The sequence below is a fragment of the Gadus chalcogrammus genome, chromosome 21 (genome assembly GCF_026213295.1).
Source record: "Gadus chalcogrammus isolate NIFS_2021 chromosome 21, NIFS_Gcha_1.0, whole genome shotgun sequence".
NCBI lineage: Eukaryota > Metazoa > Chordata > Actinopteri > Gadiformes > Gadidae > Gadus > Gadus chalcogrammus.
The window spans coordinates 12,820,765-12,844,488 of NC_079432.1; the positions used below are offsets into that span (position 1 = coordinate 12,820,765).

Here is a 23,724-nt window from a genome sequence, read left to right on the forward strand (position 1 = left end):
CATACACTTGCAGTGATAGAGTTGTTTTTCCGTTTTAAACAATGTAACATTTTTAAAAAGAGGAAAACGCCATTTACAACATTATTTCTTATTGGTATGCGAGAGTCAATACACCATTATTTCGTATGGGTATCTAAGGTCTATGCATTTCCGAAACCGCCGCATTCAAATCCCCTGACACCTACTCTCCAACAAATGATCACATCCGAAACAATAAACGGTGAACACAAAGAACCTCAGTACTTCCTGTCTGTGTGAACTGTTTCCTGCCGTGGCTCACTGCTGTGTGGCGGTGGTGGTATGTCCCGTGCAGCGCGGGGACGTGATCGACGTCATCAGCAAGCCGCCCATGGGCACCTGGATGGGCCTGCTGAACAACAAGGTGGGCACCTTCAAGTTCATCTACGTGGACGTGCTGAGCGACGAGGAGGAGAAGAAACCCAAGAGGCCCGTGAGGAGGAGGAGGAAGGGCCGGCCGCCCAAGCCCACCTCCGTGGAGGAGCTGCTGGACCGCATCAACCTCAAGGTAGGGGGGGGGGGGGAGCCTGGTCTACACTGGCTGGGAGACACTGCTGGACCGGTTGGTTATGGCTACCTTACGTCTTTGTTTATGGATTTAGTTGAAAGGGAACATATACTTTTTGGAAGTGGACAAAGTGAGATGGTTATGCATCAATCACATTATAATTTTATGGAGCAAAGACATTTGGGAAAGGTAAATGTATGTATTAATGTGGCTTGGGAAGGCCTTGGAGACCGCAATTGGGATTAGGGGCTATGCAAGTAAAATGCATTTGAATGGAGTTGACCCAACAAAATATAAGAAACAATGGAATATATTGTATATTGAGATGAGATATTTTTAGACTCTTCCAAGGTTGTTTTGTGGATACACATCCACACATTTCGCCGCCACCCCTACCAAAACCAGCAATCTTTTTCAATGAAACCATCATCTAGCCTAGCTCTTCAAAACCCTTTACCACTGCAGAGATAATGAGGCTAAACTACCATGATTCATTACTCACAGACACTCGCAAATCTGTGGTTCTAATCCCAAGCCTTGGGCCTTGTGGGCCCTCGGCCTGGATAATTAAAGGGCCCAAGGGGTCTGAAACACCCTCTGTGTAACAAGGCTGAGCCGCAGCGCTAGTGTGGGCGTTGTGTATGGAACCAGAGTAAGGGATGAATGAACCACCAAGCTCATCTCCTACTGAGGGACTCCTGTCCTCCCCAGAGACACTCCCACACTCCAGAGTGTAAGCTTTGCTTCAGAGCACTAATTCAATGCTAAATCAGCCCAGAGGGAAGGCCCTGTCTTTACAAGTATCTTCTGCAGCTGTTACGTTAACCAAAAACGTTTCTCGGCTGCCATTTTACAACATTGTCTTAGCAGGTGGGTAGTAGCCACTTCATCAGCTCTACATCAGTGTTGAAAAACGGTACAATAAACTATTCCAAACATGTAAGGGTGTGCAAAATAGCTATAAACTAAAACCATCAAACTATTATTTTGCCTTCAAAGCCACACGGTATTCAGTCATTGACTTATTTTTCAACCACACCTCTGCACAGCTTTGACTCCAGCGATAACCAAAAACCATGTGTGGCTTTTCTTGGCATGTGCAGACATTTTTGTCCCAGTTCGGCGATGTGGTTCTTATTCCCCCTGTGTTGGAACACTGCGATGTGTTTGGCCGTCCTGATGGCCCAAAAAACATAGACATGCGTGAGGCAAAGTCGAATGCCTTTTGTGTTTGTGTGCACATTGGCGGCCCTTCGTTCCGTTTCTTTCCCCAAAAGAAACAGAGGCGAGAGGCGTACTAGTTCTCCTTGGAACAGCAGTGTTTGCCGACCTGTAATTTATGGCCTTTTCCTGCTGTGTGTGTGTGTGTGTGTGTGTGTGTGTGTGTGTGTGTGTGTGTGTGTGTGTGTGTGTGTGTGTGTGTGTGTGTGTGTGTGTGTGTGTGTGTGTGTGTGTGTGTGTGTGTGTGTGTGTGTGTGTGTGTGTGTGTGCTTCTAAACTGCAGGGGTGATATGAGGCCACTCTCTCTCTCTCTCCCTTTCTGCCTCTGTCTTTGCATCTTCCAGGCCAGATAAGACGGGTCTTAATGATAGTATCAGACGGGCTACGCCACGACTCAAACCGACCCAAAGGCACCGGGAGATATTTATACATCCGTAACATTGTTTTGTTTTTGTTGTGTACTTTCTAATTTGGAGACTCAACCGCGGTGGGGGAGACATCTGTGTCGTGTGGGTGTGTCCCTTCTTCTTTCATGTTTCAAGACGATGCCTTTGATAACCCCCGGCTGGTGGCTGCACCCCCCCTTACACCCTATCTTCCACCATTATGTCTTGCTTCAATTTTCATTTCCCCCTTTTTTGTTTGTTGCTTTTGTGGTCCCACCCAACATGAAACGGCCTCGATCAAAGTTGATGCCCCTCCGCTGCCCACACCTCTTTGATATGGGTGCCCAGGGATGGGGGGGGGGGCGCGTTTGTTGTAAGCAGAGCCGAAATGTAGGACGTCCAAGTCTCTTGGCTGTGAAGAAAAGTCCTGTAATGTTGACCGGACTCAAACCCTGCCCGCCCTGTTTGAGGACTAGCATTGTTCCTCAAAAGAAGACACAATTCTAAATCGTTGGTAGATAGTGAACCCCGCTGTTGTGAAACTGAGGTGCACAACGGAGCACCCCTGTAAACGGACTATCTAATGATGAAGCCTGATGAAATAGTAGTATGGTGTTTCTTAATGCAATCAAATTAAATTGCATAGCATGATCTAATCCAAATTTGATTGAAATACAATACAAATATTCAAGAATTTGTATTTCAACTAAATTTCCACAACTAGTTTTCTGTATTTGTTTGTGTGTTTGTCTCTATGCTCCTGTGTCTGCAGGTGTGTGCATCACAAACACACACATGTATTTATTTGTGTGCGACTATCACAGAAAGAATTCATATTTGATCAAACAAGATAGATACGATTGTATGAATGTACACCAATAACAGACCCCATGAGGGCTGCACCCCAGGCCTCCCAGCGCTGACCCCTGCTGCCCCATGCCTCTCCCAGGAGCACATGCCCACCTTCCTGTTCAACGGCTATGAGGACCTGGACACCTTCAAGCTGCTGGAGGAGGAGGACCTGGACGAGCTCAACATCCTGGACCCCCAGCACCGCGCAGTGCTGCTCACCGCCGTGGAGCTGCTGCAGGAGTACGACAGTGAGTACACCCCCCACGCACCCTCTGTCTCTGGGTCTCGGTCTATGTCTCTCTTACTCTGTGTCTCGCTCTATGTCTCTCTTACCCTCTGTCTCTGTGTCTCGCTCTATGTCTCTCTTACCCTCTGTCTCTGTGTCTCGCTCTATGTCTCTCTTACCCTCTGTCTCTGTGTCTCGCTCTATGTCTCTCTTACCCTCTGTCTCTGTGTCTCGCTCTATGTCTCTCTTACCCTCTGTCTCTGTGTCTCCGTCTATGTCTCTCTTATTCTCTGTCGCTCTCACTCATTGCCTCTCTGTCTCTCACTCGCCCTCTGTCTTCCTCTCTCACTTACCCTCTGTCTCTCTCTCTCACTCATTGTCTGTCTCTCTCTCTCACTCGCCCTGTCTCTCTCTCTCACTCGCCCTGTCTCTCTCTCTCACTCAGTCTTGGTCTCTCTCTCTCTTTCTCTCTGTCTCTGTCTCTGTCTCTCTCTCTCTGTCTCTGTCTCTGTCTCTCTCTGTGTCTCTGTCTCTTCCCCCCCTCACTCGCCCTCTGTCTCTTCCCCCCCTCACTCGCCCTCTGTCTCTCTTCCCCCCCTCACTCGCCCTCTGTCTCTCTCCCTCACTCTCCCTCTGTCTGTCTCTCTCCCCCCCTCACTCAGTCTCGGTCACTCTCTATGTCTATCTATCTTTCTCACTCTCTCTGTATTTCTGTATTTTGTTCTGCTCAAGGTTTCGAAACAAATCATACCAAATGTTCTCTTCACCTTCAGAATAACTTGTTTGCTTATTTAAACTTCACACAAATGCCTCATTATTTCTAGGGCTGGGACGACGCGTCGACGTAATCGACGACGTCGACGCATAAATTACGTCGACGCGAAAAATGCGCGTCGATTTAAAAAAAAAAAAAAAAAAGATGGGCGGGCCGGAGCGTAGTTGCAACGCGAGTGGCTCCTCAGACTTTCATAAGTGCAAGGCGCCAAAAAAGGAGATGCCTTTCCATTCTAGCAACACGGCAATTCACCAGCACCTGAAGAGGCGCCACCCGGTAGCAGCTGCAGATGACCGAGCACCGTAGAATTCTAAGAATGCATTACTTTGCACTTTTATATTGGAATTTAAAGGCAATAAACATGTATTGAAATGTTAAGGAATTCATATTTTATCATTCAGATATGTAAATCAACATGTATAAATTGCTATTAGTCAATTAATGGGGAGATAATCGAGAATCGAATCGAATCGAAATCGAATCGGACTGAAAAAATGAATCGTTAGATGAATCGATGCATCGAAAAAATAATCGCTAGATTAATCGTTTAAAAAATAATCGTTTATCCCAGCCCTAATTATTTCGTTCTTTTCATTTGAAGTCATGGAAAGAATGTATTTTTTAATGGGTCTTTGTACAATGAAAGGAATGCACTAAATAGCCCCATCCTGTCGTGTCCCCTGCAGGCAGCAGTGACCCTGAGCGCAGCGGCCTGTCCGGCTCCCAGGAGAAGCTGCTGTCAGAGGGCCTGGTCGGGGACTCCCCGCGCGACTCCGGCTGCTACGAGAGCAATGAGAATCTGGAGAATGGTAATGATAGCCTAGCTTAGCTTAAATTAGCCTAGTCGTGCCATTATCCGAGGCCTATGGGGATTTCCCCAGGAATATCATAGCTGAGCTAGCCCCGCGCCGCCAGTGACTCCCACAACATCTATCCATTTTCCTTCTCCAAGCTGCTCAACATTGCCGCTCCCTCTCTAGCCATGCTTTCCAATCACCCCCTTACATCCCGCCCACCTTCCCTGGACCCCGGTTCAGCTAACCCCCCTCCCCTCGCCTGTCCCTCCTCTCATCATCTGATGCTAAATAGACGCCCCCATCTTTCTCTTTCCCCTTCTCCTTTCCACTGCTCTCTTCCACGTCATTAGGCCTTCTGTGTCATCAGTGTCAAAGTGCATTCATAAGGGAGGCCGGCCCAACCCACAGTGCTATGGGGCCCCTGGCTGTCCAATCACAGGTGCTCCCCTTCAGAGAGGGGTGTGTTAGAGAATGACATACCACAGAGTACTTCTGTTAGAAGGTCCTTTGACCTGAGGGTGACCTTTGACATGTGAAAGGGGGGTTCTAATCACATTCATTATTTTGCTGCGGTGGAACTGAGGTGTCTTTTAGCTACCGTCGGCCCTATGGTGGCCATGGCGACTGCTTCTGTTTCCATAGCGTCTGTCGACGCGGTGCTTGTGCTAACCTTTATGTGACTGTTGCACACGTCATCGGAATGTGCCTCATGCTTATATATAAAGTTCTTGAATGAAAAAAATATTTTTTAAACCTAAGTGCACAGATCGTTATGGTAGAAATGTTTCCTTTGATTGCAGAATATTATCGACGTTCTCATTTGTGATTTTTGTTTTTTGTTCAAGTTTCTTTGTTCTGAGAATATTCATAATGCTTTGAAAAAGAAAACTTTCTGTCTCTTACATGACCTTTTCTCTCAATGCCGCCGTCACTCATTAATCCGTATTTGTGTCATCTACTTTTATCTGTCTTGGTAAGAAGTGTACCACTTTGTTCTCATTTTACGTGCGTGTGTGCGTCGACAAACCATTTTAAATGTGCAATCTGCCCCACTTAGGGATTAAAGTTGTGGAATAAAGACCACCTCCGACGACGGAGGGAGTCGCCGTACTGCCTCTGCTTGTCTCTTCTTTCTCTCTGTGTCCTTATTCCTCATAGCCCTCTCTCAATGCCAGACGCTTGACAGAATCTTCACATTCTGCCTTATTCTCACACAGCAGGTTGCTACAGTGATCGTTATAAAAAGTTAAAAAATGTTAACTTCAATTTTGGGTTACGTATGAAGGCTTCAAATTAAGGCTTATCGTCACTATCCTCATTATTAAATCACTGTAGATCCCTGATTTCCCGCATTTCTTGTCATTTAACTTCTACTTTTTCACTTCTGCATATTCTTCCTCACTTTCATACATACCTCAACACATTTCAGTCAATATCTGTTTACAATGTAAACCATGTCGCACACCGGTAAAGGCTCTCCAAAGTACCCAACAGAAATGTCATGCTTTTCTAAAAGCTTTCAAAGATGACTAAACCATTGAAACAAAATATATCGCTGTAATCACTGAAGATACCGACATCCATAATGGGTCGTCCTTTGAACTCATGTTCTCATCACAACATTCACAACAACTATGGCTCTTCTTCTTGCCCGCTCCATCTCTCTAATCCATCCATCTTCGCTCTCTTATGTTGGGAGACTGATGGTAAGTTGGACTTGGCTTTCTGTTATGATGCATGGTTACTTTACAGCTCTTTCTTTAGGCTTTCCTTATGAAACCAGTAAATACGTTTACCTTATCTTAATGGACAGGTCAGTGTAGAAAGCCCTGAAACAGGATCTAGGCAGTACTGAGAGTGAACCCTGGTCACTCCAAGTCCTGTTCCCTAGCTAGTTGGCATGCCAGCTCTTAGCCCCCAAACTGCCCTGTTACAACCGGTTTGGTCGGGAGTTTGAAACCTTCCTCCCCTCTTCAACTCTCTTTGACAGTGTGCCCCTGCTTAATTTTTCTGATCCATTCAATTTTGCTTTGATTTCAGAATAAAAGCATCAATGTATTTATTTTATGTAATGTTTGCTTCACAAGTCATTAATGTGTTTTTATTTTGTATTTATTGCAGGCAAGAACAGGAAGGCCTCGTCCCGCTCCAGCCGCTCCTCCGCTGGCCTCCAGTCCCCGGACTACCCCACCCTGCCCATGACCGTCTCCAACGAGACCCTGCAGCAGGGCGGCAAGGGCCCGCAGCACGGCTCCAAGCTCCCCCGGGGCCCCTTCCCCAAGCCCAGCCTGAAGGGCCTCACCCTGCTGGGGAACCTCCGCAAGGCCCAGCGCAAGTCTCCCCTCCTGGCCAGCCGCAGCTGTGAAGACCTGGAGGGGCCCTCGCAGCCCGCCACCACCGGCCCCTGGAAGCGCTCCCACTCCCTGGGGGACCTCAGCTGGGAGCCGGAGGCGGAGCGGCAGCAGAAGGCCCCCGTCGGGGGGGTGAAGTCGCCCGGCGCCGGGCCCCAGCCCCGCGGCGGTAGCCCCGTCAAGGCGCTCAAAGACAGGTGTTCCCCCGCTCGGCTGGCCAAGCCCCCGCCCGTCAGCCCCAAGCGCTGGACGGAGCGCCCGCCCCTCCCCTCCCAGCTCCCCCTGCGCCCCCACTGCCCCGCCGCCGTCTCCCCGGCCTACTCGCCTCCGGAGCTCCTGTCGGCCCCCGGATCCGGATCCCCCGGCAGCCCCGGCGCCCCCGCCCAGGAGAGGCTCCCGGTGCCCCGCGCCCACTCCAAGAAGCCCCCCGTGCCCCCGCCCGTCCCGGCCAAGAAGTCCCGGGAGCGGATGGCCAACGGGCTCCGTCACGCGCCCCTCTCCCCGCCCTCCTCCCCCTCCCCCACCCCCTCCCCCACCCACTCCCTCACCCGCTCCCACCCGGCCTCCCCCCTCACCCACAGCCGAGGCAGCGTCGGCAGCGGCAGCAGCGGCGGCAGTGTGAGCAGCAACAGCCCCGGTCGCCACGGCGCCCCGGCTCTCCCCGCCAGGACCCCCGCCACGCCCCCCGCCACCCCCCGCCCCACCTCCCCGGCGCTCCCCCCCTCCCCCTCCACCGGCGGCGAGGAGGCGGGCAGCCCCCCCGTGGTGCGGCCCCCCTGGATGTCGGACCTGGGCTGCAAGGTGGCGGTCTCCAGGAAGGCGTCCCACAGCAAGATGAGCCCCGACCCGCTGAGCCTGCTGGAGCCACGGCTGGAGGCGGAGGGCATCGACCTCACCGAGGAGCCCTACTCCGACAAGGTGGGAGGACGCCTCGCCGTCCACGACATGCAGGGCTATTCCTGGCTCAGAGTTTAGGGGGGGGGGGGGGGGGGGGGCTATGCATGCATGCTGTAGGCATGATGGGTCCTGCGTACAGTAGAGGGAAGAGTCCGTGGTGCCCTATTGGGCAGACATCTATGCAGACCATTAGATAAACAAATATAGCTGTTATGCTTGCAAATTAAACCCCATCTACAAAAATAGTACATCATACACACACACCAGTGTGCTTTTAAATGACACATGAAGACATGGTTTTGAAGTGGATGTTATTTTAAAGCACTTGATGGTCCACAAGGGCGCTGTATACCAAGTCATGCATTTTTCACTGAAAACACATTTCTACACACACGCGCACACGCACGCACGCACGCTCCGTGGTCTGGGGATGAGTTGCGGAATAACCATTAAAAGCCACATCATAGAGGTGCCAGAGCGAAAAGCCTTGTCGTTTAGCCATGGAAACATGACCTCACCACTAGCTCTGTTTTTGTCTGGCGTAAACACCGCCTGGTCGTGTTATCGTGCCTGAGTTGACTTTGAACCATTAGACTCCCTGTGGATGTTGTTGTTAAGGTTGATGTCAAACAACACCTTTTTGGCTGGTTTTGGAACCCACTTTGCTTGTAAACACAAATGATTAAGAGTACACTTGGAGTGTGTCTTATTCATTACCGTAGCACACCAACACAACACCAGTGTGTGTATTGTTGTGTGGGTGTGCACGTGTTTGTGTCTGTGCTCCCCACCTCCCACAGTGCCAGAACCTACCTTAGCTACAGTAATGTTGCCATATTTCCATACAATATGTTTGTTAATGAGATGTAGAGGGGGGAGGGGGGAGGGGGGTGTTCTGTGGTCAGGGCCGTTATGTTTACTGGCTGGGTGTTACTGAGAGCAGAAAGAGCTGTTAAACAGCGACCCGGCCCGGAGCTGCTGTTAAACATGGCGGGGGGCCCCCAAATAGCACCGCCAAAATAACCACAATTAGAAACCGCATCAGCACACGCACACAAACACGCATCAGAACACCCACACACATTAGCACACCCACACACATTAGCACACACACACACACACGCACGCACGCACGCACGCACGCACGCACGCACGCACGCACGCACACACATATAAACAGACATACAGTATGCATGCAGAAAGAAATGCACACAACACCAGGGGGCAAATCAAGCCCTATTGGGTGTCAATGAGGAACAATGCAGTAAAACGTATTGTCTGTAGCCTCACTCTGAGTCCACATCTTACAAGCCAAAGCTGACTGGCTGTCAGCCAGGCTGGAGACTCCCACCGAGGGCCCCAGTTCTAGATCTCTGACAGGATGTTGGGCTGCTGGGCCTGCCCTCTGCCTCCCCTGGTCCCCCCTCTTCCTCCAGCCACCACTTCCAGTCTCCCACAGCTGTGAAGGAAAGAAAGCAGAAGGCATCCCAAGTTGTTGACCCTAATTCCAGGTTGACATCATGTGATCCCTTGTTTTTCTCTCTTTCTCTCTCTATCTCTGCCTCTCTCTCTACTTCTCTTTGTCTCTCTCTCTTCCCTTATTCTCTCTCTCTTCCCTTATTCTCTCTCTCGACTTCTCCCTCCCTGTCTCTCTCTCTCTCTCCTCGTTAGGGTCCAACACAATAAAAGTCCTCTCCTACGGCTTCTCGGCAGCTCCCCTTGTAACCACGTATGCGTCGTTCTTACGGCAGCAGCGTGCCCCCGCTGTGTGCTCCTGCTCTGCTGTTTAACCAAACGTCCACTCCAGCCTGGCGTAAACAGGCAGAGCAGAGCCGGGGCCAAGCCTCTTAAAGCCCTGCAATGAGCACAGGAAAGCCCAAACACATGACCTCACCCCACTTCATGTTGTCCAGTACCAAAAACAACCGCTCTGCACTCCTTCAGACCTCGCCCCCTACAGTCGACGGACACAAACACGGCCCCTCTTGACGACCTGTTGTACGGCCACAGTCTTTACTGAGGCGTCTCGGACGCGTATGTGTGCGTGTGTATTTAAGAGGCCCGGTGCCTGACCTCCCGGCGGCGGTCTAAACCCCAGTGCCTGTGTTGCAGCACGGCCGCTGTGGGATCCCCCCGGCCCTGGTCCAGCGCTACTCTGAGGACCTGGAGCTGCCCCTCAAGGAGGTGGCCTCCACCATGGACCGGCTCCGCGTTAGGGAGCTCCGCAAGCAGCACCGCATGGCCGTAAGAACCAGCACCCCGCCTCACCGCACCTCCGTCTGCCGCACCAGCAGCTCGGGTTTTAGCTGAGTGTTATGGATGAGGCCACAGCTTTCATCTGTTTTATGAATGATAGTTAAATGTTATTATTATTATTTTATTCAAATTTTAAAGAGACATTGCCTTGACATGTTGACCCAGATTTCGTGCAGCCGGAGACATTCCTGGCATTCCTTAAAACAGAACCCGAAATTAAATGATTTCACAGAGCAACAGTAAAGACCGGGGTGCTTTACCTGAGTCAACGTTTTGACCGACTATGACTGGCTATTATTACTGTCCTCACGTCTCAGAGCGTTCAGCCTGTACTATCCTGACGTCGTACAGTGTTTGTCATTTACCCTCATTACTATCCTCACGTGTCCTAGTGTTTAGCCTGTGTGATTTTCCCGTCTCAAACAGTTTTTCCTCTCATCCCCTCCCCCCCCGGTCTCAGATCCCGTCCGGAGGTCTGACGGAGCTCTGCCGCAAGCCCCTGTCCCCGAACGCCGTCGGCGGCAGCGTCTCCGATTGGCTGGTGTCCATCGGCATGCCCATGTACGGAGCGGCGCTGGCGGCGGCGGGCTGCGAGGCGCCCGGCCGCATGGCCTCGCTGACGGAGGGCGAGCTGCGGGCCGCCGGCGTGCGGGACGAGAGACACGCCCGGCGCCTGGCCCGCGAGGCCAGGGCGCTCGCCGTGCGCCGCAGCAGCATCAGCAACGACGACAACGCCACTTCCAGCCAGTCGTAACCGGTTTGGAGGAATCGCCATCTGTGATTGGACGAAGGTTTTGAAGGCCGATGTTTTTGTTGTTGTCATTGTTTTTGTTGTTGTTGTTGTTGTTGTTGACGCGAGAGCCAAAGGACCGAGAGGTGCTGTTGAGTGTTGAACTATTTGGGGGAAGGAAAGGACGACAAATGGCGCCGAATGACCATAGGACGGTCAGAGAAATGCTTTGTACAGCGATCGGGGCCTGTGATTGGACAGTAGATCAGCTGACATCACGCTGTAGGACTCTCCTCCTGTAACCCTGTGTTCTTGGCATCTGAGTTCCCCGCCGCAAGCAGAGCTCCTCTTGTTCAGAGCTCCTCTTGTTCAGAGCTTGCGTCCCTTCTAAAGGAGTTTGGGTGTCAGTATATTCTCAATGACCCGACGCCTGGACAGTTCAGAAACGACCCTGGACCCCAGACAGCGAAGGGCAGTTAATGGACAGTTCAGAAACAACCCTGGACCCCAGACAGCGAAGGGCTTCACAACCAGACTCTGGGCCCCGAGGGATGGATGGAGGTGTTTGATAAAGCATTCCCTAAAGGTCTTACACACAGAACAAGAGACTGCCTGTCAGCAAGAAAGCACATTTTATAGGTTGGGGTGTTTTCATAAAGAAAGACTGTTAATCACTGTTAAATAATTGCATATTTTTTCATGTTCCATTTTTTTTGAGCTGAGGGTCTTAAATGCAGAATGTGTCAGAACGGCCAAAGTGATTTCAGTCCGATTTCATACATTGACAAATGTTCGAGTTACAGAATGAATGTTTGGCCTTTTTAGCTCCGCTCAGTTTATGAAAACAAGCAATTTGTAAACTGGCTGTTCAGAGATTCAAAAAAAGATTGTTCTTTTGCTTCTGTAATATATCTTCCAGTATAATCTAATTTCAATTTTTTTTTGTACTTTGCTTTCGGTGTGCTTCTTCTTCCGATGCTTCCTGCCTTATTGTGAGGCAGCATCAGTAACCACGGCTATCTCATCACTGACCACAGCTAAAGGGGGGGCCCCTCTCCACACCAGAGCGACGCTGGAACACAGCGCTCTGGTGATCTCCACGGGTCTTCAGCTTCTTTCTTCTTCTATTTAAATCCAGGATATTAAATATTGTGTTCTAACACTAAGTCGCCTGACCGTTACATTACAAAAGAAAACGACATTTGTAGCCCAGTTCAGATCAAACGTTTGCAACGGGAGATTGGCATCACATCAAATTTCCGTCACAACCCTCCCCCCACGCCCACGAGTCGGGGGGAGGGTCATAGGGATGTCCACAATTAATATATATTGCATAAGTGACCACAACAATTATTCCACTTCAAAACATCCAGAGTAGAACTGACTCAACAAATGTCGGTCTTGTGCGTACAGTACAGAGGACATAGTCTACCGTGTACAATAAAGACAGTCTACCGTGTACAGCCCACATTCTACCGTGTACAGTACAGACTGTCTGCTCAAGGATTTGTGCTCGCACACACACAAACACAATGTTTATGATCATGGATAATGGTAAGAAATGATTGGAACCTTGTGGAAAAGCCTGCCAACATTTCTAAACACTTGCCTAAAAAAGAAAGAATACTTTTGGTTACTTTTTGGACATTCCTTTCAAATAATCTTTGCATCGACGTATCGAAGTATAGAAATACAAAACATCCTGACGATTCTTACCTTAGTGAGTCCTTATGTTTAACACAGCCAGGTCGTCTTAAGTCTTATTATTTTTCATAATCTCAATCTATCTCATGACACATGAGACAAATGTATTTATACAAGTTGTCTCTGTTGACGTTTCGTAAAATTCTATTATAAGTTTGTACTATCTTTAAATAATCTTTGTTGCAGTGTTTTTGAAGGTGGGGAAAACCCTCCATGAATCTTACTGAACTTGAAGAGGGTATTCTTTGGTGGACACACACAGATGTTTGATGCCTTTTGTCCCTCCTCAATCAAAGTGGTGCTCGGGGGTAGCTAGAATGACAGTAACTTCAACTAAAAGCCCAACCTGAAAAAATGTATTTTGTAAAGAACAGAGAAAGAAAAATGTATAGACACTGTACATGCACTTTAGAAGGTAAACCTAGCTGATTTATTGGCAAAATTGGCTACATTTTGGTCAGATGCCAATAAAAGAAATTGTGTCAGGTATTGTAAAGTGAAAGGTCTTGAGTGGGTGTTTCTGAGTGATACTTTAGTACTGACTTTTCAATTCCAAGTCGATGTACACATGTTGATAGTCACTCTCAAATTAACCCCCTTCAAGATTTGTTTGCAGTTTTACAAAGAAAAGTTTGATTACATATATGAAATGCTTAACACCATGTTTCACATTCTGTATATGTAATTGATATTTAAATAACTTATTTTCTTTTTTGATGCTTATCTTCCCCCTATCAACTGTAAGTAGCTGTACTATAAAAAAAAACATAGCAATACCTTCCTGCATAATGCTTATTGCTTTCGTCAGTAAAAGCTACATTATGTATTGTAAAATATAAGTGTACAAATTATTTTATTTCGTTTCATCTATCTAACGATTGTCCATAAAAATTTGCTTGTGTATTGAAACAAAAAAAGTTAATGTCCATAACTATTTGTCATTCTGAAATATAATAAAAACCTTTTCCTTGCCACATGCTGCCCCCTCTATCTCACACACACACACACACACACACACACACACACACACACACACACACACACACACACACACACACACACACACACACACAAAATAACTCTTCTGGCTGTCCTCAAATATATAATACTACTATACGATAATACAATAATACGACTACTATAATACCCACCACCTCCCCAAAAAATGTTTTGGCTAATTTCATGAGTCATGAATAAATGTTGTGAACCTCTGTCTCTTGGACTTAGTCATGGAGATGGACTTATTAACTATTTAAGTTATGTAATTATTAATCCCAGACAGGAAATTAAGAAAGAGCCTTATCTTATTGCCGCATGTATCAGATTCCCTGAGGGCCACTGGAGAGCTGACTGCTGACACAGACTTTTAGCTACTATGAACACTTACAATTGGAGCTCACAACATGATCACTCACTTGGCCTATCTCAATGGAACAGGCTAATCAAAACAGGTTGTGACAGTGAATAGCAGACATGATGGACGACAGGTGTGGAGGAAGAAGATAGAACCATGAGAGCTGTTCAGAATTAAAAAAGCACCACAGGGAATTTCAAAATAAATAGTCCAAAAAGTGTGGAAAAACAGAACCCGGATTAATCATGATTCATGAAATGAACAAAGAGAGACTTTGCAAAGAGAATTTGGAATTGAGAAAAGCAGGACGATCTTTATTTCCAACCGTAACCATTAAACCTTTCCCGAGGTTTTGCAGCGTCTGAAAACTAACTCATTAAAAGGTTGTTTTCAAAAGACTCAACACCTCTAAGATGGGAAACCAATGCAGCCGACATCTTCTTCTTATAGACAGACAGACAGACAGACAGACAGACAGACAGACAGACAGACAGACAGACAGACAGACATACATGTGGACAGACAGACAGGCAGACAGGTAGACAGACATGTGGACAGACAGACAGGCAGGCAGGTAGACAGACAGACAGACAGGTTCAGACCAATGGCATAGAACCCTGCAGGACAGACAGACGTGGAGACAGACGTGGAGACAAACTTACTGGATAAACATAGCGATAGACAGACAGACAAACGGACAAAACACTGGCATAGAACTATGCTGGAAAGAGACAGACAGACAGACTGGTAGAATAGACGGTATGGAAATCAAAACTCACCGGCTCTTCCTTTAGATTTATATTCCTCCAGGCAACAAATCACCTTTTAGTGGTTAGAGCTGATTGCACAGACACACACACACACGCGCACGCACGCACACACACACACACACACACACACACACACACACACACACACACACACACACACACACACACACACACACACACACACACACACACACACACACACACACACACACACACACACACATATGCCCTTCATCACACATTGGCATTTCAGTCTGGACATTATTAATTCCCTCTTAAAAACAGATGACAATTTAATTATTTTTCCAATAAAATGCATAATGTTAACAGATTAGATATGATTAATGCCGCACTGCATCATATCGTTTCATTCAACCCGCCGCCATGCGTGGAAACGCAAGCTGATAAACGGCACTGATAAAAATTGGGGTCACAGGTTGACGTTAATAAAAGTTGCTATGGCGATCAGAATATTGTTGAGTGGTTTGACAGACACAGAGCCCAGACACAACAGACAGAGAGAGACACACACACAACTCCACGACACATTCTGCTTTATTCCAATATCATCCCACTGCAGACGCAAATGGGCGTTCTCGTGTGGTGGGGGTTCCCGTTTACGCAGACTGGAACGCCCCCTTCTTATTCTTCGTCGCCTTTCTCGCTGAACTGTATTAAAATGTCAAATTGTACTACTCCGAAACCATGTGAATAGTGTTGTAAATAAACTTCCAAAGCTTTTCAAATCTTATTTGGAAAATAACTTCACATGGTGTGTCTTTTTACAATTTATTCGTTACCAGCATTCGTAGTGTTGTTTTAAGACGTTGACGTCGCTTAGCAACCGAAGACGCTGGAGTTGACAAGTTACCGGACTACTACCCATGCAAGTGAATGGAGCGTTCCACGTCATTGAGAAGACTTGTGTAATAAAGGCCTATAAAATGTCTGTTTATGGCATAGATTTCTCCTCAAATTAGGCCAATAAAGCAATAATAACAAAAACAAAAAAAACACAAACGCTCGATCAAAGGCCCGGCCCGCAAAACCCTCATTGTTTAACATGAATAGGCTAAACAAATGACTACTGAAGCATATTTAAACACAATTCAAATTGTGCAGAGAATTATTTCCATTGGTCATTCTCAGTGGCGGCTGGCGATCAAACATGTTGGTGGGGCACAGTAAGACAGGGGGTCTGGGGTCTGCCATATATATATATATTTTTAATTGAATAGATTTGATTTCCTGTATTCTGGTGCATTTTGGGGATGGCCACTACCTATTTACCTACTTTTCATTCAGATTCATAGCCTACATCCTGACTTGCAGGGCCTGGACAAGCTTACCCTGCATATACAGACCTACTTCATGGCCATTCCACCAGCCATTGCAATTTGACCCATTGTTGTTATTCTGATATTGAGACAAATCATGATCACTGTCCTATAGCATCCATTTTTTGTGAGTCTCAATGTCTACTTCAAATGCAGTTAGAAATATGGGACAGTTGCTTCATTTTGTTTATATGCTACAGGCCGAAAGACTAAATTAATATGTAACTTACTTGCTCCTTTTAAGTATAACATTGCTTGGGGAGTCCAATTCCTCCACTGAAAAGGGTGGAAAGTGCTTACAACTCTCTGCTAGTTAGCGTTCTATGACACTGTTGTTTTTTATGGGTTGTCATGAAAAAAAACATAAGGGGTAACAGTGTTGTTTTTTATTGGTTGTCATGAAAAAAACAAAAGGGGTAACACTGTTGATATTTATCAAATGAGACATGAGGGGTAACACTGTCATTTTTCTTTGGTTGCCATGAAAAAACCCATAAGGGGCAACACTGTTGTTTTTTATTGGTCGTCATGAAGAAAAACATAAGGGGTAACACTGTTGTCTTTGTCAAATAAAATATAAGGGGTAACAGTGTCGTTTTTTATCAGTCGTCATGAAAAAAACATAAGGGAAATAATAGAAATACACACATACATTTTAATGTCATGTATATCCTCTTTATTGATGATTGATTATTGGGTTTTGTCATCGCCTCAGTGGTGCAGTGGTGTGCACTCTGCCTAACCCACTGGAGACCGTGGCTCAATTTCTGTGGAAAACACAATATCTTTAATTTTAAACGTAATGCTATCATGTCTATTGCACTGCCATATATGATCTCGGACATAATTATATTATGTCTTTTTAGTTTTTTATTGGTCGTCATGAAAAAAAACATAAGGGGTAACACTGTTGTTTTTTATTGGTCGTCATGAAAAGAAACACAAGGGGTAACACTGTTGTTTTTTATTGGTCGTCATGAAAAAAAACATAAAGGGTAACACTGTTGTCTTTGTCAAATAAAATATAAGGGGTAACAGTGTCGTTTTTTATTGGTCGTCATGAAAAAAAACTAAAGGGAAATAATAGAAATACACACATACATTTTAATGTCATGTATATCCTCTTTATTGATGATTGATTATTGTGTATTTTCATCGCCTCAGTGGTGCAGTGGTGTGCACTCTGCCTAACCCACTGGAGACCATGGCTCAATATCTGAGGAAGACACAATATCTTTAATTTTAAACATACTGCTATCATGTCTATTGCACTGCCATATATAATCTCGGACATTATTATATTAAAAATCTCATTGGGAAGTGGAGAGCGCTGTGAGCTAACCCCCTGGAGACCGGGGTTCAAGTCCGGTTGATGTCCTCTGTTGGAAGTCTCTTATTTCTATTTCATGCGAATTATAAAGTCAAGTATAACCATTGTGATGACTTTATTCGGTGTCTTGTTGGTGCATTGATAAGTTCGGAGGTTATTACTCTAAACAGCTCAGGTTCGGATCCCCGCAAAAATGTCGACAGGCGTACCGCTGTTTGTTATTGGTCAACATGGAAAAAACATGAGGGGTATCTCTGTCGTTTTTTATCGGCCGTCATGGAATGAACATAAGGGGTAACACTGTCGATATTTATCAAATAAAACATAGGGGGTAACACTGTTGTTTTTCTTTGGTCATCATGAAAAAAAACACAAGGGGTAACACTGTCGACATTTATCCATTAAAACATATGGGGTAACACTGTCGTTTTTATCAAATGAAACATGAGGGGTGACACTGTCGTTTTTCTTTGGTCGTCATGAAAAAACCATAAGGGGTAACACTGTTGTTTTTTATTGGTCGTCATGAAAAAAAACATAAGGTGTAACACTGTCATTTTTTATTGGTCGTCATGAAAAAAAACATAAGGGGTAACACTGTCGATATTTATCAATTAGTACATAGGGGGTAACACTGTCGTTTTTATGAAATGAAACATGAGGGGTGACACTGTCGTTTTTCTTTGGTCGTCATGAAAAAAACCATAAGGGGTAACACTGTTGTTTTTTATTGGTCGTCATGAAAAAAAACATAAGGGGTAACACTGTTGTTTTTTTATTGGTCGTCGTGATAAAAAACATAAGGGGTAACACTGTCATATTTTATTGGTCGTCATGATAAAAAACATATATAAAAAAAAAAAAGATTGTCCTTGTCAAATAAAATATAAGGGGTAACACTGTTGTTTTTATCAAAAGATACGTAAAGGGTAACACTGTCGTTCTTTATCTGTCGTCATGAAAAACCCATAAGGGGTAACACTGTCGAAATGTATTGAATAAAACATAGGGGGTAACACTGTCGTTTTTATCAAATGAAACATGAGGGGTGACACTGTTGTTTTTTATTGGTCTAAATTAAAAAAAGAATAAGGGGTAACACTGTTGTTTTCTATTGGTCGTCATGAAAAAAAACATAAAGGGTAACACTGTTGTCTGTCAAATAAAATATAAGGGGTAACACTGTCGTTTTTTATTGGTCGTCATGAAAAAAAACATAAGGGGTAACACTGTCGATATTTATCAATTAGTACATAGGGGGTAACACTGTCGTTTTTATGAAATGAAACATGAGGGGTGACACTGTCGTTTTTCTTTGGTCGTCATGAAAAAAACCATAAGGGGTAACACTGTTGTTTTTTATTGGTCGTCATGAAAAAAAACATAAGGGGTAACACTGTTGTTTTTTTATTGGTCGTCGTGATAAAAAACATAAGGGGTAACACTGTCGTATTTTATTGGTCGTCATGATAAAAAACATATAAAAAAAAAAAGATTGTCCTTGTCAAATAAAATATAAGGGGTAACACTGTTGTTTTTATCAAAAGATACGTAAAGGGTAACACTGTCGTTCTTTATCTGTCGTCATGAAAAACCCATAAGGGGTAACACTGTCGAAATGTATTGAATAAAACATAGGGGGTAACACTGTCGTTTTATCAAATGAAACATGAGGGGTGACACTGTTGTTTTTTATTGGTCTCAATGAAAAAAAACATAAGGGGTGACCCTGTTGTTTTTTATTGGTCGTCATGAAAAACACATAGGGGGTAACACTGTTGTTTTTCTTTGGTCATCATGAAAAAAAACACAAGGGGTAACACTGTCGACATTTATCCATTAAAACATATGGGGTAACACTGTCGTTTTTATCAAATGAAACATGAGGGGTGACACTGTCGTTTTTCTTTGGTCGTCATGAAAAAACCATAAGGGGTAACACTGTTGTTTTTTATTGGTCATCATGAAAGAAAACATAAGGTGTAACACTGTCATTTTTTATTGGTCGTCATGAAAAAAAACATAAGGGGTAACACTGTCGATATTTATCAATTAGTACATAGGGGGTAACACTGTCGTTTTTATGAAATGAAACATGAGGGGTGACACTGTCGTTTTTCTTTGGTCGTCATGAAAAAAACCATAAGGGGTAACACTGTTGTTTTTTATTGGTCGTCATGAAAAAAAACATAAGGGGTAACACTGTTGTTTTTTTATTGGTCGTCGTGATAAAAAACATAAGGGATAACACTGTCGTATTTTATTGGTCGTCATGATAAAAAACATATAAAAAAAAAAAAGATTGTCCTTGTCAAATAAAATATAAGGGGTAACACTGTTGTTTTTATCAAAAGATACGTAAAGGGTAACACTGTCGTTCTTTATCTGTCGTCATGAAAAACCCATAAGGGGTAACACTGTCGAAATGTATTGATTAAAACATAGGGGGTAACACTGTCGTTTTTATCAAATGAAACATGAGGGGTGACACTGTTGTTTTTTATTGGTCTAAATGAAAAAAAACATAAGGGGTGACCCTGTTGTTTTTTATTGGTCGTCATGAAAAAGACATAAGGGGTAACACTGTTGTTTTCTATTGGTCGTCATGAAAAAAAACATAAAGGGTAACACTGTTGTCTGTCAAATAAAATATAAGGGGTAACACTGTCGTTTTTTATTGGTCGTCATGAAAAAAAACATAAGGGGTAACACTGTCGATATTTATCAATTAGTACATAGGGGGTAACACTGTCGTTTTTATGAAATGAAACATGAGGGGTGACACTGTCGTTTTTCTTTGGTCGTCATGAAAAAAACCATAAGGGGTAACACTGTTGTTTTTTATTGGTCGTCATGAAAAAAAACATAAGGGGTAACACTGTTGTTTTTTTATTGGTCGTCGTGATAAAAAACATAAGGGGTAACACTGTCGTATTTTATTGGTCGTCATGATAAAAAACATATAAAAAAAAAAAAGATTGTCCTTGTCAAATAAAATATAAGGGGTAACACTGTTGTTTTTATCAAAAGATACGTAAAGGGTAACACTGTCGTTCTTTATCTGTCGTCATGAAAAACCCATAAGGGGTAACACTGTCGAAATGTATTGAATAAAACATAGGGGGTAACACTGTCGTTTTATCAAATGAAACATGAGGGGTGACACTGTTGTTTTTTATTGGTCTAAATGAAAAAAAACATAAGGGGTGACCCTGTTGTTTTCTATTGGTCGTCATGAAAAACACATAGGGGGTAACACTGTTGTTTTTCTTTGGTCATCATGAAAAAAAACACAAGGGGTAACACTGTCGACATTTATCCATCAAAACATATGGGGTAACACTGTCGTTTTTATGAAATGAAACATGAGGGGTGACACTGTCGTTTTTCTTTGATCGTCATTAAAAAAACCATAAGGGGTAACACTGTTGTTTTTTATTTGTCGTCATGAAAAAAAACATAAGGGGTAACACTGTTGTTTTTTTATTGGTCGTCGTGATAAAAAACATAAGGGGTAACACTGTCGTATTTTATTGGTCGTCATGATAAAAAACATATAAAAAAAAAAAGATTGTCCTTGTCAAATAAATATAAGGGGTAACACTGTTGTTTTTATCAAAAGATACGTAAAGGGTAACACTGTCGTTCTTTATCTGTCGTCATGAAAAACCCATAAGGGGTAACACTGTCGAAATGTATTGAATAAAACATAGGGGGTAACACTGTCGTTTTTATCAAATGAACCATGAGGGGTGACACTGTTGTTTTTTATTGGTCTAAATGAAAAAAAACATAAGGGGTGACCCTGTTGTTTTTTATTGGTCGTCATGAAAAACACATAAGGGGTAACACTGTTGTTTTCTATTGGTCGTCATGAAAAAAAACATAGAGGGTAACACTGTTGTCTGCCAAATAAAATATAAGGGGTAACACTGTCGTTTTTTATTGGTCGTCATGAAAAAAAACATAAGGGGTAACACTGTCGATATTTATCAATTAGTACATAGGGGGTAACACTGTCGTTTTTATGAAATGAAACATGAGGGGTGACACTGTCGTTTTTCTTTGGTCGTCATGAAAAAAAACATAAGGGGTAACACTGTTGTTTTTATTGGTCGTCATGAAAAAAAACATAAGGGGTAACACTGTTGTTTTTTTATTGGTCGTCGTGATAAAAAACATAAGGGGTAACACTGTCATATTTTATTGGTCGTCATGATAAAAAACATATAAAAAAAAAAAGATTGTCCTTGTCAAATAAAATATAAGGGGTAACACTGTTGTTTTTATCAAAAGATACGTAAAGGGTAACACTGTCGTTCTTTATCTGTCGTCATGAAAAACCCATAAGGGGTAACACTGTCGAAATGTATTGAATAAAACATAGGGGGTAACACTGTCGTTTTATCAAATGAAACATGAGGGGTGACACTGTTGTTTTTTATTGGTCTAAATGAAAAAAAACATAAGGGGTGACCCTGTTGTTTTTTATTGGTCGTCATGAAAAACACATAAGGGGTAACACTGTTGTTTTCTATTGGTCGTCATGAAAAAAACCATAAAGGGTAACACTGTTGTCTTTGTCAAATAAAATATAAGGGGTAACACTGTCGTTTTTTATTGGTCGTCATGAAAAAAGACATGAGGGAAATAATGGAAATACACACATACATTTTAATGTCATGTATATCCTCTTTATTGATGATTGATGATTGTGTATTGTCATCGCCTCAGTGGTGCAGTGGAGTGCACTCTGCCTAACCCACTGGAGACCGTGGCTCAATTTCTGTGGAAAACGCAATATCTTTAATTTTAAACGTAATGCTATCATGTCTATTGCACTGTCATATATAACCTCAGACATAATTAAAATAAAAATCTCAGTGGGAAGTGGAGAAAGCTGTGAGCTAACCCCCTGGAGACCGTGGTTCAAGTCCGGTTGAGGTACTCTGTTGGAAGGCTCTTATTTCTATTTCATGCGAATTATAAAGTCAAGTATAACCATTGTGTTGACTTTATTCGGTGTCTTGATGGTGCATTGATAAGTTTGGAGGTTAATACTCTAAACAGCTCAGGTTCGGATCCCCGCAAAAACGTTGACAGGGGTACCACTGAGCTATTCTTTTATCTGCTGGTTTCACAGCCTCACAGTAAAAGACAGAAACAGTATAGTCAACATCTGTTCTAAGATCACCAGAGTTAAACAAAGGGACTTGAGTTCTTTTTGCAATCGGCAAATCGTTAAGAAAGCAGCATGTATTTTGGCTTCTTCTGGTCATGTTCTTAAAAGTGAATTCTCTGTGTTGCCATCAGGGCGTCGCTACGCTTTACCTGCTTGCAGAACAAACCGCCATTCCAAGTCGTTCATCCCCTCTGCAATTCGACTACTAAATGCTCCGTAGTTGTGTATTTGTTGTTTGATTGTTACTGTGTCTGTATACAAGCTGCTCAAACTAATTGCCCCTAGTGGGATTAATAAAGTTGTATTGTATTGTAATGTATACCACTGTTGTCATTTATTGGTCGTCATGAAAAAAAACACAAGGGGTAACACTGTTGTTTTCTATTGGTCGTCATGAAAAAACATAAGGGGTAACAGTGTCCCTTTTTTATTGGACGTCAGGAAAAAAAAGTATAAGGGGTAAAACTGTTGTTTTTCATCAGTCATCATGGGAAAATAACATAAGGGGTAACACTGTCGTTTTTATCAAATGAAACGTAAAGGGTAACACTGTCGTTCTTTATCTGTCGTCATGAAAAACCCATAAGGGGTAACACTGTCGAAATGTATCGAATAAAACATAGGGGGTAACGCTGTCGTTTTTACCAAATTAAACATGAGGGGTGACACTGTCGTCTTTCTTTGGTCGTCATGAAAAAAAACATAAGGGGTAACACTGTCGTTTTTTATTGGTCGTCATGAAAAACACATAAGGGGTAACACTGTTGTTTTTTTATTGGTCGTCAAGAAAAAAAACATAAGGGGTAACACTTGTTTTCTATTGGTCGTCATGAAATAAAACACAAGGGGTAACACTGTCGTTTTTTATTGGTCGTCATGAAAAAAAATATAAGGGGTAACACTGTTGTTTTTCATCAGTCATCATGGGAAAATAACATAAGGGGTAACACTTTCGTTTTTATCAAATGAAACGTAAAGGGTAACACTGTTGTTTTTTATCTGTCGTCATGAAAAACCCATAAGGGGTAAC

At 43.9% G+C, this 23,724-nt stretch overlaps 1 protein-coding gene across 7 annotated transcripts in view; it reads left to right on the forward strand.

Moving 5' to 3' along the window:
• sash1a (SAM and SH3 domain containing 1a) overlaps nt 1–13,688 on the forward strand; it is a 179,118-nt gene extending 165,430 nt beyond the window's left edge. For all 7 annotated transcript variants that reach the window (XM_056582070.1, XM_056582071.1, XM_056582072.1 and 4 more), the window contains 6 exons: nt 314–526; nt 3,083–3,233; nt 4,673–4,795; nt 6,905–8,052; nt 10,144–10,275; nt 10,748–13,688. In XM_056582070.1, the coding sequence (XP_056438045.1) occupies nt 314–526; nt 3,083–3,233; nt 4,673–4,795; nt 6,905–8,052; nt 10,144–10,275; nt 10,748–11,041 (2,061 nt within the window). In that variant the 3' untranslated portion in view covers nt 11,042–13,688. The remainder of the gene's footprint in view (nt 1–313; nt 527–3,082; nt 3,234–4,672; nt 4,796–6,904; nt 8,053–10,143; nt 10,276–10,747) is intronic.
• Nucleotides 13,689–23,724: the final 10,036 nt, after the last annotated feature.